General features: G+C 45.1%; 1 protein-coding gene across 1 annotated transcript in view; it reads left to right on the top strand.

The window, feature by feature from the left end:
• LOC115481193 (schlafen-like protein 1) overlaps window positions 1-4,083 on the top strand; it is a 30,452-nt gene extending 26,369 nt beyond the window's left edge. Inside the window, exon 3 of the mRNA XM_030220276.1 lies at window positions 3,907-4,083. Coding sequence (XP_030076136.1) covers window positions 3,907-4,083 — 177 coding nt within the window. The remainder of the gene's footprint in view (window positions 1-3,906) is intronic.
• The last annotated feature ends 11,216 nt before the right edge of the window (window positions 4,084-15,299 follow it).

The raw sequence follows: 15,299 nt of genomic DNA, 5'->3' as shown, positions 1-15,299 counted from the left end.
TTCCACTCCACTCATTATTTTATATACCTCTATCATGTCTCCCCTCAGCCGTCTCTTCTCCAAGCTGAAAAGCCCTAGCCTCCTTAGTCTTTCTTCATAGGGAAGTCACCCCATCCCTGCTATCATTTTTGTAGATTGCACACACATGTAAATGACAATTGCAGAATAGTAATGGACATGTGCTTGCAGTGATATGGGAAACATTAATGATATATTTCATGTTGTCACGTGTCATTTTTAACCAACAACAAGCAAAGGTTTTATTGATTTGCCGATAATAGTGCACATTCTTTCAAGAGACTGTGCACTATTTGCAGAGAGGGCACCCATGGTGCATGCACAATAGTGCACACTTTTTCGGAAAGTGTGCACCTTCTTTGCACATAGTTTGCCCTCTTTGCAAAGAGTGCACACTCGGTGACTTTGCTCCCATGATGACAATTATTATTATTGTTACATTTGTAGCCCACATTTTCCCACCTATTTGCAGGCTCAATGTGGCTTACAGAGTGTTGTTATGACAGAGTCATGACAGGATATTGGATACAATCAAAAGTAAGCAGAAGATGGATGAGGAGTTAGAGAAGATGGTGTTAAACTAGGATAGTTTAGGAGGTGATTTGTGTCTTTAAGGGGTCTTTTTGTAGGCTCTATTAAAGAGATGTGTCTTCAGAGATTTGCGAAAGTTGCTTAGATTATCCATAGTTTTTAGGGCTGGGGGTAAACCATTCCATATCTGTGTACTTCTGTAGGAGAAGGTAGTGGCGTATGCCTGCTTATATTTAAGTCCTTTACAACTGGGGAAGTTCAGATTGAGGAATTTGCAGGCTGATCTCTTGGCATTTCTGGGCGGTAAGTCTACAAGGTTAAACATGTACAGTGGGGCATCTGCGTGAATGATCTTGTGTTCGATCGTGCAGATCTTGAATTCGATACGTTCCTTGAGTGGAAGCCAGTGGAGTTTCTGTCTTAAGGGTTGCGCACTCTCGTATTTGGTCTTTCCAAATATGAGTCTGGCTGCGGTATTCTGGGCTGTTTGGAGCTTCTTAATAGTCTGTTCTTTGCAGCCAGCATACAGAGTGTTACAGTAATCCAATGGCCAAATGAAAATGAATAAGATGAGCATTCCTAGAAACGATTCAGGAAACGATACAAAATGAAAAATTTCTGGCTGCCCATCCCTATTTCAGAAAGCCACACCACAGAGAGATATCAAGGGGTGCGGTGAAGGCATGGTCGTGGGTGAGTCTTGGATGGGATAAAAATTGACATGTGTATTCCCCATTTTACAAGGGGCATATATGCTTATAGGAAAACATTTCTCCATCAAGTTTTATATCAGTTCAGAGGCATGCATATATTTGATAAAAGTGTTTGCTATGAGGGATTGAAGGAGGTTATTCTCCTTAATCCCCCATTGTTTATTTCTGCCTCCAAAATTAAGAAAAGTCAAACTGCAGCCTCACTACTCAATTGACAGCACTTACACGTCTAGGTTTGTAAAATGAGATGGCTACATGGGGAACAGGTGCCACTTATGCATGGAAATCACAAAATCAGCAGTTCCAGATGGAAGTTTCAGCACTTCCAAATAGAAGCTGTTGAGCTTGTGCCACTTTTTACCATGTGTTTATTTGTAAAATGCAGGTCCCTCTAAAGGGACTGTGGCACCCTGAGCCAACTTTTGCTTTGAGGCCCCCCTATCTGCGATTCAATAGCCCCCCCCCCCCCCACTCTCTCTCTTCTCCCTCCACCCCGTTGGTGTTAAAGGGCATCAAAAAGCCAAATCCTGCTCCAGCATCTCTCCCTCCCCTCCTTATTGCCTGCAGGGGCAAGGGAAGTGCGAGAGAGATACCAGTGCCAGAAATGGTATTCAAAGCTGACGAGTCAGAGAAACTGAATGAAATCTCTATAAACCTGGAAGATGTAATGGTGCAATTTGACAAATTGAAAACTTGCAAATCACCTGGACTGGATGGTATTCATCCCAGAGTACTGACAGAATTGAAAAATGAACTTTTGGAACTATTGTTAGAAATATGTAATTTATATTTAAAATCAAGCATGGTACTAAAAGATTGGAGGGTGGCCAACGTAATACCGATTTTTTAAAAAGGTTCCAGAGGTGATCCAGGAAATTAAAGACCTGTGAGCCTGACGTCAGTGCTGGGCAAAATGGTAGAGACTATTATAAAGAACAAAATTACAGAGCATATTCAAACGCATGGATTCACGAGACAAAGCCAACATGGATTTAGTGAAGGCGAATCTTGCCTCACCAATCTACTTCATTTCTTTGAAGGGGTGAACAAACATGTGGCTAAAGGTGAGCCGGTTGACATTGTGTATTTGGATTTTCAACAGGCATTTGACAAAGTACCTCATGAAATACTCCAGAGGAAATTGGAGAGTCATGGGATAGGAGATAGTGTTCTATTGTGGATTAAAAACTGGTTAAAGAAGGCTAGATAGTGGGGTTCCCCAGGGGATCTGTGCTGAGACCACTGCCTTATTAACATATTTATAAATGATCTAGAGATGGGAGTAACTAGTGAGTTAATTAAATTTGATGATGACACAAAGTTATTCAAAGTTGTTAAATTGTGAGAGGACTGTGAAAAATTACAAGAGGACCTTACGAGACTGGGAAACTGGGCATCCAATGGCAGATGACATTTAATGTGAGCAAGTGCAAAGTGATGAATGTGGGAAAGAGGAACCAGAACTATAATTACGTAATGCAAGAGTCCACATTAGGAGTCACCAACCAGGAAAAAGATTTAGGTGTCATCGTTGATGATACATTGAAACCCTCTGCTCATGCATTCTCATTGTGACTATCTAAACAGACTGGTCAGATGTGTTTCCAGGACTGGGTTAAAAATAATAATTCGGAATAGATCCAGTTCAGCCTTTTTAGTATTCAAGATACCCACACTGAGTATACATGAAATAGATTTGCATATAATGGGGTCAGTGAATATCCTGAAAACCAGTCTGGCTGGGTGTGTTTCAAGGATTCAATTGAGAAGCACTGTAGTGAGAGGCAGCACTGAGCAGAAGATAATGACATATCAGGGCTAGGCAACTAGTCCTTCAGGGCCACACACCACTTGCATTTTTGGGATAACCATAATGAATAAACAGCTGCATTTGCATACAGCGGAAGCAGTACATGCAAGCCCACATTAAATATGCATGAATTGCTAGCTCGAAAACACGAATGGCTTGCGGCAAGAAGAGCAGAACACACGTCTAATATGAGAGATGGTATCAACCCTGTGAGCTTCAAGGCTGTTTGTTGCTGCTGTCATTGGATGTTAGCTCTAGTGTGTGTATGTGCCATTTGGGACCGCAGTAGCTGCTTTAGCCCCTGATGCAGCCTCTAGTGAGGTGCAACGTGGCTACGTCGGGACATTTTACACAGTAGCACAAATCAGGGGCATAGCTAGGTGGGGCCATGGGGGCATGGGCCCCCACAGATTTAGCCCTGGCCCCCTCTACTTTCACCCCCCCCTCACGCTGCCAGGTACCTTTGCTGGCTGGGGTCCCGTGCAGGACGTCAGTCAGGACTCACAGCACAGATCGGCGAACGTGCTGGAGACGGGCGCTGAAGAATAAAGCTGGTGGGGGTTGGGGACCCCCACTAGCAAAGGTACCTGGTAGCGGGGAGGGGGGTCTGAAAGTGGCAGGGGAGTGAATGGGGAGGGTCGGCAGCTGGGGGAGACGTGCTAAAATCTCCCCGTCCCCTCACCTTGGGCTCTGGACCCCCCCCCCCCTCCCGCCAAGGTATGGCTACGCCCCTGGCACAAATAAAGCCCTTTCATCATATTAGATGTGTGTTTTGCTCTTCTTTTGACTGCTATACCTCACTTTTTCATTCCTGTTCTATTTCATCCTCTTCAGAGATGGACCATGGAAGTGAAGAAACTGGAGGAGAAGATGGCCTCGGTGCTACAGGAAAAAGAGCAACTAGAGAAAGAACTGCAGCAGAAGGATCAATTAATTGTGGACCTGCAGCAGCAAAACGAGGAACAGGCAGCAAAAATGAAAGCTACTTCCAAAGCATGCGTCATCCTATGAGCTAGAGCCCCTAGAAGAGAAGAACAAAAGGGGTACCTGCACAGGATCTTATCATTACCCTAAATAAAACCAAACTGTAAAGATACACTTGGTATTTAAAAGTAAATTCATAACATAAACCCATATAAAACTGAATTTCCCAGTTTCTAGCACAGTCAGCCTGTGTGTTCCCTAGCAAACCCCTGCATGTTCTTTCCACACTGTCTTGAGAGAAAAATGGAGATGTGTTAACCTTCCATTGATGTGTTGGATTCCAGAAACTTTCATCCCACGATTTTTCATTTATAGCATATATATATATTTGTTTTTAAGTTGACAACCTTGACAATATTTGGGAATCCCAGAGTTGCATTTCCACTCAAGGTTTTATCCCTCAACACTCAAATCCATGCAGTGCAGGGGATCTGTATATATTTGTACAGTGGGGGAAATAAGTATTTGATCCCTTGCTGATTTTGTAAGTTTGCCCACTGACAAAGACATAAGCAGCCCATAATTGAAGGGTAGGTTATTGGTAACAGTGAGAGATAGCACATCACAAATTAAATCCGGAAAATCACATTGTGGAAAGTATATGAATTTATTTGCATTCTGCAGAGGGAAATAAGTATTTAATCCCTCTGGCAAACAAGACCTAATACTTGGTGGCAAAACCCTTGTTGGCAAGCACAGCGGTCAGACGTCTTCTGTAGTTGATGATGAGGTTTGCACACATGTCAGGAGGAATTTTGGTCCACTCCTCTTTGCAGATCATCTCTAAATCATTAAGAGTTCTGGGCTGTCGCTTGGCAACTCGCAGCTTCAGCTCCCTCCATAAGTTTTCAATGGGATTAAGGTCTGGTGACTGGCTAGGCCACTCCATGACCCTAATGTGCTTCTTCCTGAGCCACTCCTTTGTTGCCTTGGCTGTATGTTTTGGGTCATTGTCGTGCTGGAAGACCCAGCCACGACCCATTTTTAAGGCCCTGGCGGAGGGAAGGAGGTTGTCACTCAGAATTGTACGGTACATGGCCCCATCCATTCTCCCATTGATGTGGTGAAGTAGTCCTGTGCCCTTAGCAGAGAAACACCCCCAAAACATAACATTTCCACCTCCATGCTTGACAGTGGGGACGGTGTTCTTTGGGTCATAGGCAGCATTTCTCTTCCTCCAAACACGGCGAGTTGAGTTCATGCCAAAGAGCTCAATTTTTGTCTCATCTGACCACAGCACCTTCTCCCAATCACTCTCGGCATCATCCAGGTGTTCACTGGCAAACTTCAGACGGGCCGTCACATGTGCCTTCCGGAGCAGGGGGACCTTGCGGGCACTGCAGGATTGCAATCCGTTATGTCGTAATGTGTTACCAATGGTTTTCGTGGTGACAGTGGTCCCAGCTGCCTTGAGATCATTGACAAGTTCCCCCCTTGTAGTTGTAGGCTGATTTCTAACCTTCCTCATGATCAAGGATACCCCACGAGGTGAGATTTTGCGTGGAGCCCCAGATCTTTGTCGATTGACAGTCATTTTGTACTTCTTCCATTTTCTTACTATGGCACCAACAGTTGTCTCCTTCTCGCCCAGCGTCTTACTGATGGTTTTGTAGCCCATTCCAGCCTTGTGCAGGTGTATGATCTTGTCCCTGACATCCTTAGACAGCTCCTTGCTCTTGGCCATTTTGTAGAGGTTAGAGTCTGACTGATTCACTGAGTCTGTGGACAGGTGTCTTTCATACAGGTGACCATTGCCGACAGCTGTCTGTCATGCAGGTAACGAGTTGATTTGGAGCATCTACCTGGTCTGTAGGGGCCAGATCTCTTACTGGTTGGTGGGGGATCAAATACTTATTTCCCTCTGCAGAATGCAAATAAATTCATATACTTTCCACAATGTGATTTTCCGGATTTAATTTGTGATGTGCTATCTCTCACTGTTACCAATAACCTACCCTTCAATTATGGGCTGCTCATGTCTTTGTCAGTGGGCAAACTTACAAAATCAGCAAGGGATCAAATACTTATTTCCCCCACTGTATATAGCTGACACCTTTCCAACAATAGTTCAAGGTGAGTTACATTCAGATGGAAGAGGTATTTTTCTAGACGCGGGGGGGGGGGGGGGGGGCTTACAGTCTAAGGGGACCTTTTACTAAACTGCATTCTGGTGCTAACACAGGCCTAATGCAGCTAAAAATGAAGTACTGTGGAATACACTCCGGCGTCCTGCGGTAACTCTGAAATGTGCACGTACTAACCACGTGCTTAAAAAAAAAATCACTTTTTTTTGAGAGTGTGTGTGTGTCACAGGCAGTGGCGTAGCTACGTGGGGCCTGGACCCCCCTGCCGACGCTTCATTCTGTTTCTGTGAGTCTGACGTCCTGCACGTACAACGTGCAGGACGTGAGAAACAGAACAAAGCCTTCGCGGGAAGAAGAGGACCTCCTCGGCTGGCGGGGATTGGGGTCCACAGCCAGCAAAGGCAGCCCGCGGCGACGGCGAGGGAGGGTTGGCGGTGGGAGGGGGGGGTCAAGAGGGTCATCGGCAAGGGTCGATAATGGCTGGGGGGGGGTCTGCAGTGCAGGGGGGGGCTAAAATGTGCCCCCTCACCTCGGGCTCTGGACCCCCCCTCCCACTGAAGTCTGGCTACGCCCCTGGTCACAGGCAGAGAATGGGCATTCCTGCACATCTACATTACCTTGTGCTGACTGGTTAGTGAAGAAATACTGCATGAGCTCTTACCACCCACAAAATGGGTGGCAGTAAGTTCTTACACGGTAACTTTTAAAAAAGGCCATGCACTAATAGCAACATTAGCATATAGCCATTACATGGCAGCAGTAATAACAACCTTAGCGCATGCATAAGGGCAAACTAAGGCCACTGTATGCCACAACTTAGTAAAAGGAGCCCTAAGTTGGTACCTGAGACAAAGGAGGGGTAAGCGACTTGCCCAAGGAGAGTTAGAGGGATTTGAACCCTGGCTGTCCAAAAGGCCTCCTTGGATGTTGCATTAAAACCCTAGTATTGCTGTACATGGTTTGTGGTTGGGCAGAACATGTGCGAGAGGGAATTGGACTGCTGCTGCCCATGCTGTACTTGTGCTGGTTTGGGTCAGGCTACAGCAGTGCTTCTCAAACCTGGTTCTGGAGGCAGCCCGCTCAGTCAGGTTTTCAGAATACGCACCAGAGAGATTTGCATGCAATGGAGGCAGTGCATGCAAATCTCTCTCATGAATATTCATTGCAGGTATCCTGAAATCCTGACTGGCTGGGGGGGGGGGGGGGGAGGGGGGAGGGCCTCCAGGACCAGGTGTGGGAACCACTGGGATACATCTGTACTGTAGGTTGTAGAGGACAGTACTTACAAACCCTGCATGGCTGCTACCTGCTGTGCTGCACGTTCTGAAGTGGAACTGTATGGGGTAAAACTGCAGCGCCCTGGGCTGTATGTCCATCCTACAGTAAGCACAAAACATACCGTGTTTCCCCGAAAATAAGACAGTGTCTTATATTCATTTTTGCTCCCAAAGATGCGCTAGGTCTTATTTTCAGGGGATGTCTTATTCGGGAGTAGTAAGGGGACTGTGGCAGTCGGGAACAGTATTGAAGTGGGGGGCGGTATCCTACAGGAGTAGGCCGTGGCTCGCCTATCTGCCCACAGTGACTGCAGGACTCGAGCGGAGCAGAGCCGCCCTGGCCAGGCTGGGAATGGAGGAGGGGCACTAGGGAAGGTAATGGAATGTGGGGCCGGGCTGCTCTGGCTGGGGGTCTCGGGAGGTTGTGAGAGGGCTTAGGGCGCAGGATCATCCCTACTGTATTACGTAAAAAAAAAATTCTATGGTAGCTCCGTTCCCCATTGGTGGTGCTTTATGCGCTCCTCCTGTACATTCGCAACACTTTCCATCCTTCTAGTCTGACTTAGCCCTTGGGCGATGGAGTAGCGCCGAAAGGGCTCGGTTACTCATTTTCTTTTCTTTTATTATTTCTGCAAGGGGGATGTTTCTTTTCTTTCCAGGCTCACTTACTGGTAGTTGATCTTCACAAAAGCGTGAAGGAGGGTGGTAGGAGTCCGCTGGACGATATATTTTCCACCTCAGTCTTGTTTCTTGCATTTCTTTAATGTTATTTCGTCTTTGGGTTACAGCGAAAAAAATTATGGTTTCTGTTTCTGTGTCCATGTCCCATCGGGGCCAAACAAAAACTTTGCTAGGTCTTACTTTCGGGGGAGGCCTTATATTTAGCAATTCAGCAAAACCTCTACTAGGTCTTATTTTCAGGGAAACAGGGTAGTGGGCCCAATATTCAATGCTCCTAACTCTGGGCCTTTTTACTATGCTGCATTAGTTGCTAACACAGCAATTCTGAAATCTGCACATGCTGTGCGCTAACATTTTTTTTTTAAGGGGACGTGTCAGGGGTTGAGAGTTGGTGTTCTGGTACCAGTTAGTGCAGCCCCGTTACTGCGTGCAAAGTGGCTGGCACACAGATACCCCGTGACACATACTGCCCACAAAACGAATGGTGGTACTCATGTGGTAATTTTTTTTAAATGGCTACGTGCTAATGGCAACATTTGCAAAAGATGGGGGGGGGGGGGGGGGGGAAGCTATTTGTACCACAGCTTTGTAAAAGGACCTCTGAGTTACAGTCCTAAATTAGCCTCTCTGAAAATTTACTAGTGCTGAGTACATAAAGTATTACTCAAATTTTTATTCAGTTTACATGTAGGAGCATAAAAAGTGGGTGATAACCAGGGCAGATAGAGGGTGAAGAATTTAAGTGCTTAATACTGATTTTCAGTACTAGGCTTGCAATCTAGGTAAACAAATGTTAGGCTTAAATTTATGAGCATAACTTTTAAGCTCCTAAATTAAGATGAATTTTCAGCTGAAAATTAGAGCACAAATGTATGAGCTCAGCGTTTTCTGAATTTTGGGCCCAGCGTTCCTTGTGCATTAAAGAATTTCAGTACAGCTGTTTTTAAGAAGATGGCTCGTATGTACAACAAGGGAACATTCCTTGTGCTGGCTAGACACCAATTTCAAAGGCCCTTTTACTAAGCTGTGTAGGCGACTCTGCGTGGCCAATGTGCGCCAATTCGGAGCTACCGCATGGCCTGGGTAGTCATTTCATTTTTTACTCGCGTTGACGATTACCGCCCAGTTAATGCATGAAACCTTACCGCTAAGTCAATAGGTGGCGGTAAGGTCTCAGGTCCAAAATGGACATGTGCTAATTTTCATTTTGCCGTATGTCCATTTTCGGCAAAAAAAAAAAAAAAAAAAAAAAAAAAGGCCTTTTTTGCAGGTGCGCTGAAAAATGAACCTGCATGCACCCAATACATGCGTCTACACCAGCACAGGCCATTTTTCAGCATACCTTAGTAAAAGCACCTCATAATTAATAATTCTCCTATATAAGCACGCAATTCTGGAACGCACCACCAAATGCCGCAAGAACATTTGACCTACCAAACTTCTGGAAATCACTAAAGACTATCTTGTTCAAAAAGGCATACCCTAACAACCCAACACCTGAATCCTACAACACTAATACTCGTACTGGACTGAACTTAACGCTTCCTCCTTTCTATTCCCTTATGTGTCTGTCACACATGCACTTTATTATACCATAATATCACTCTGTATTTGTCATACCGGAAAGGCGATTGCCTCACGGTACTATGTAAGCCACATTGAGCCTGCCAATAGGTGGGAAAATGTAGGATACCAATGCAACAAATAATAATAATGCTCGCCCCTCAGCAACATAGATACCCAAAATTAAAGGGTTCAATTCTACCTCCTTCTGGAGCGGTGTAAAGCTTTGCCAACATTAAGGAGCCCTTTTCTAAAGGCGCAATAGGCTCTATACTCATGGAGCACACACCAAAACAAGACTACCGCCAGGGCTAGCACGCCCCCGATGGTAATTTTGGATTTGGTGTGCGTCCATAATGCCCGGACAAATCATTTTTAAAATTTCCTACCATGTGCAGTGTTTCCAGCATTAATCGGCAGTTGGCGTGGACCGACCAGTCACCGCACGTGTAGTGCGTGAGCCCTTACCAATAGGTCAATGGGTGGTGGTAAGGTCTTAGGCCGAAAATGGATGCACGCAGGTTTCAATTTTAGCATACGTCCATTTTCCAGCCCCTTTAAAAAAAAGGGCCCTATTTCCTAGGTGCAGTAAAAAAAAAATGGCCCGGCCTGCGCCCAAAAGATGCGCTCGTACTACTGCAGGCCACTTTTTACCACGGCTTAATAAAAGGATCCCTAAGGTAGTACAGAATGTTACTAAACTATCAAACATATAAAAGACAAGTGACCGACTCACCCGCAAATGCACAGTAGATACTTCCCTCTCTGTCCCATCCTCGCGTCAAGACGTGATGACGTCAGAGTGCGGAACAGAGAGGGAAACGGACGCTGCTGGCCTGCTGCTGCTGGGGCGCACCAACTTCCCCCCCATCCCCACCGCTCCCTCCCCCCTCCGTATCGGGCCCCCTGCACTGACATGACAGGGTTGCTGGACATGGATCGGGGGAGGGGAGAGGAGGAGGTTTGCTGGACATGGAGGTGAGAATTACAAATCTCGCCCGTTTTAACGGGCTTAACAGCTAGTCTCAGCATAGTTTGTGAGTATGTCTTTGGAAATCAATATCTGTTTATACCACATAAAAAGGATGTAGGCTTACTGGTCCCAGGAATAAGGTCCAAGTTTATTGTTGTTGTTAGTAAAAATATACCAGCAATACGTGGTTTTAATAACGGGCCCTTTTACTAAGCTGCGTAAGGCTCTTCGTGCACCAAAATGAACTTACCACCCGACTACCGCGTGCCTCTTGTGGTAATTTCATTTTTGGTGCGCATCAGCTACGCACGTCTGGAAAATATTGTTTTCAGATGCATATAGAGGACGTGCACCAAGTGGCATCTGACACGTGTAGGTCATTACAGCGCAGAATCCTTACTAGGTCTATGGCTGGCGATAAGGTCAGACACCCAAAATACTGTAGATGTGTGGCAATTTTGATTCTGCCTCACGTCCATTTTCAGCCAAAATTTTTAAAAAGGCATTTTTAGTGCGTGCGCTGAAAAATATTTCTGCGCTCGCCCAAAACCTGCGCCTACACTATCGCAAGCCACTTTTTACCGCAGCTTAGTAAAAGGACCCCTTAAGCCCTAACACATGCTTAGCACTCAAGAAAAACATTTACCGCAAAATGTGTTAAAAGCGTTTATGGTACTATTGCATTTTCTGTGCCCTAAGCACAGGTTAATGAATTTTCAAAATTATTTTTTTTGGAAGGGGGCGTCTGTGTTAACCAGATAGCCAGAATGCACTAACGCAGAGTTAACACAGGAGTACTTAGCACTTCCTAAATAGGAGGCAGTAAATGCTCCCCACATTCATCTTTATACAGGTCTCACCCACTAATTAAAAAAAAAAAAATCGCGTGGCCTGCAAAAAGAAAAGAAAAAGCCCTAAAAAGTCCCAAGTTAACATGTGCCAAGCCCATTTTTTAATGCATGTTAGTAAAAGAGCCCTTAAATGTCTTAAACAAGGAAAGAAAATACATCATCATGCTGGGATGAGAATCCACATCCCTTTAACAAGTCAAAAGGAATAGTGCAGAGAGGAGGGTTTTAGATTGGTTAGGAACTGGGCAATATTCTGGGGAAGGGGGAGCCTATTCCAGAAAGATAGGCTCCACCGTAACCAGGGTGGAACCACAGGCTGCTGGCATCAACATTTAAAAAAGAGATTGAGCAGCTTTTAAACTAGAAACTGGGGGCTCACAGTCGCTCAAAAGACCATGGTTCGGAACAAGGTATCTTTAAAAGCAGGGCTGAAACCAGGGAGAGGGCCTGAAAGCTGGCCTTCTGCCTAAGCCCTCTTCAGCTTGGAGAAGAGATGGCTGAGGGGAGATACAAAAGGTCTATAAAATACTGAGTGGAGTGGAACAGATAGACGTGGATTGTTCTTTACCCTTCTAAAAATACTAGGACTAGGGGGCATGCAATGAAGCTATTAAGTAGTAAATTTAAAACAAATCAGAGAAAATATTTCTACACTCGAGTAATTACACTTTAGAATTAGTTTCTAGAGAATGTGGTAAAAGCAGTTAGCTTAGCAGGGTTTAAAAAAAAGATTTCGATAATTTCCTAAAGGTTCATAAGCAATTATTAGGATGGAAAAAAATCCAGTTTATTCCTAAAATAAACAGCATAAAATCTGTTTTACTGTTCTGGGATCTTGCCATATACTTGTGACCTGGACTGGCCATTTTGGAAACACAGGATACTGGGCTTGATGGACCTTCAGTCTGTCCCAGTATGGCAACACTTATGTTCTTATGTAACACCATCCAAAAGCACCATCTGTCCCTGGGCTCCAATCATTATCACTTATTTCATGAGGTCCAGGGTCAACAAAAAATCAGGGAACAAAAGATGTCAAATTTCTTACTACACTCCCTCCAAGGCTAGCACAGAAAAGGAAATTTCTGTCAATTTTCTATATATTAACTTCTATACTGCTCTGGGATGTCAGAAGGAAGGATCCACTTAAGCTCAAAAATAAGTGTGTAAATTTGGGTGTGATCCTTAGTGCATGCAAATAATTAATGAGCCATTAACACTAAATAATTGGCTGCTATCAATTACTGGCACTAATTTGGAGTTGTGCTCGCAACTGCCTATGTGCGATTTTGCACTCATTGAGTTTGTTTATGAAAGTATCTCTCCGTTCGGTTGTGTGTAAAGGGATAACACGGTGGCGCGATACATCGCTTCAAGTATACATATTGAATTCTACAATACAGTTGCATGTTATCTGCTACGTTTCATTACCCCTGACGCAGGCGCTTGGCGCCAAAACACGGACCGTGTCGGGTTCTTTGCAGGATTGTTTTCTACAAGATATATGAATAAAGGTGTTACCCTTTTTGAAGGCCCCTGGTACGTTTTGGTTTTTCGATTCTACATAGAACCACGGCTAAATTTCTCACGTGCAACCATAACAGGGCATGGCCACGGTGGGTCAGGGGCATTCCAATAAATTATGCAGTTACTGAATTTGGAGGATGTGCACCAAATTTGCGTGCTAGGATTTACTATAGGTTTCAGTTGGTTTAAGTCCTCGCACCCAATCCACACTAACCACTATTCCATCAAGAGGGATCATCCTGGAACAGTCTTTATAGAATAGCACCAAGCACGGATTTTTTTCTAGCACTATTTACTTAATCTGGCCCTACTTGTAATCCAGGAAGTATGTCCCATCCTAATGTATATTGGGCGTCTGCAAAGCTCCTTCAGCATCCCCAATATTTTAGAGGCAAAATGGCAGAAAGTTCACTGCAGAGAAACCAAGCAAAACATATTTTTCCCATTTTCCCACAAATCTGCCAGAATGGACTTACTTACCATTCATCTCTAATGGGTACTCACTCACGAGGAAAGTAATAGATCAGAGGAACAGAGAAATCTTGAGACCACATCATTTATAGATTAGACACCTCAATTCCTGCTAAACACCTCTCCAGAAATAATGATACTATGGACTTAACTCAAATGAGCCCATCTTGTTCTAATTCAGGCAGAGAAGGATGAGATTTGATACACTGCCTTCGCTGTAGTTACAAATCAAAGCTTTTAACATATTTTGTACCTGGGACAATGGAGGCTTAAGCGATTTGAGGAGCTGCTTTCTCACTCTCCACTTACCCCACAGAACCATCAGACAAAATGTATATATTACACACATGAAAACACTAGGTAGGCAGGTCCTGTTGTGAGGTAATAGAAAAGAAATTGCAAATAAGAAAATTTCTCTTCTCACATTCTCATAATCAGTACTGATGGGGCTTAACAGAGGTACCTGTCTATATAAGGTGAAAAGAACAGCAGCGTTTATTATGTTTCATTCAAGTCTGAATGTAACTGATCTGCTTTGGATTGATACGTTTAGAAAGGCGGAATAAAAATTCTAAGTTAAATTAATTACACACAGAAATCTGGACAAAAGCAAGCTGTTTTTATTGCTTTACAAAATACAAGATCATCTATGGTACATTATTATAGTGGTATATTTGCACTGGATACGTTATCCATGGACTGCCATTTATTGACAATTTGAATACCGTTATATATATGTTTGATGGATCCTTTAGTTGAAGACATCATGGGGATAAGTTTTTTTTTTTTACCTGCCTCATGTGGATTGTGCTACGTCTTCAAAACAAAATTTATATGCATATTTTCACTTTGAAAATGACCCTAAGAAATGCTAGGCATGCACACTGGGCCCGATATTCAGACTGGGGGAGTTAGCCAGGCTGACTCCCACAGTCGGCGCAAAGCCTGGATAGTCAATGCCGCTGGCCGGCACTGAATATCCAGATGTTTATTGGCTGGTTTCAACTTAACCAGCCAAATCGATATTCAGTGCTGGCTGGTTAAGTTTGAATCAGCCAAAGACAGGCCTGCTATTTCAGTGGCCGAATTTGGCCGCCAAACTTAGCTGGCGAAACGCTGAATATTAGCGGACAGCCGGTTATATCACACAATATAACCGGTTATCCACCAAGTGCTAACTGGCAATATTCAGCAGGAGATAACCGGCAATCTCCCGCTGAATATCGCCAGTTAAGTGCCGTTTAACCAGCCAGAAGCCATTCCTGCAGCGGCATACCAAGGACGGGGTGATGGGGGTGGTCCGCCCCGGGTGCACGCTGCTGGGGGGGTGCAGCAGTGGCGTAGCTACGTGGGGCCTGAGGGGGCCTGGGCCCCCGTAGATTTGGCCTTGGCCCCCCTGGCGACGATCCCCTTGACCCCCCTCCCACCACCAACCCTCCCCCACCACCGCATCAGATACCTCATTTGCTGCAGCCAAACAGAGTCTTCTTTAGTTCAGCGCTGGAGTAGCGCCTTCATTCAAGGAAGTTCCTGCTGTGATCTGCTGTTTCTGACGCCTTACGTCCAGCTGAGCCGAGAGCCGCATGGCTGCTCCCAGCAGCTAAAAATGCACCCGGGGGGGGGGGGGGGGGTTGATGAGCCAGGGGGTGTCATTGTGCCGGTGGGGGGGTGTCATGCTGCACCTGGGCGGGGGGGGGGGGTGCGCATCGGCGATCCGCCCCGGGTGGCAGCCAACCTTGGATCGTCACTGCATTCCTGGCCTGTTAAATGGTTTTAAATATCGGGCAGATTAACACTCGCTTGGTGTCCACGGCTT

This window comes from Microcaecilia unicolor, chromosome 11 (assembly GCF_901765095.1).
Source record: "Microcaecilia unicolor chromosome 11, aMicUni1.1, whole genome shotgun sequence".
Classification (NCBI taxonomy): Eukaryota; Metazoa; Chordata; class Amphibia; order Gymnophiona; family Siphonopidae; genus Microcaecilia; species Microcaecilia unicolor.
The sequence above is the reverse complement of the archived record's forward strand: the minus strand, read 5'-3'. Positions and strand labels throughout refer to the sequence as shown.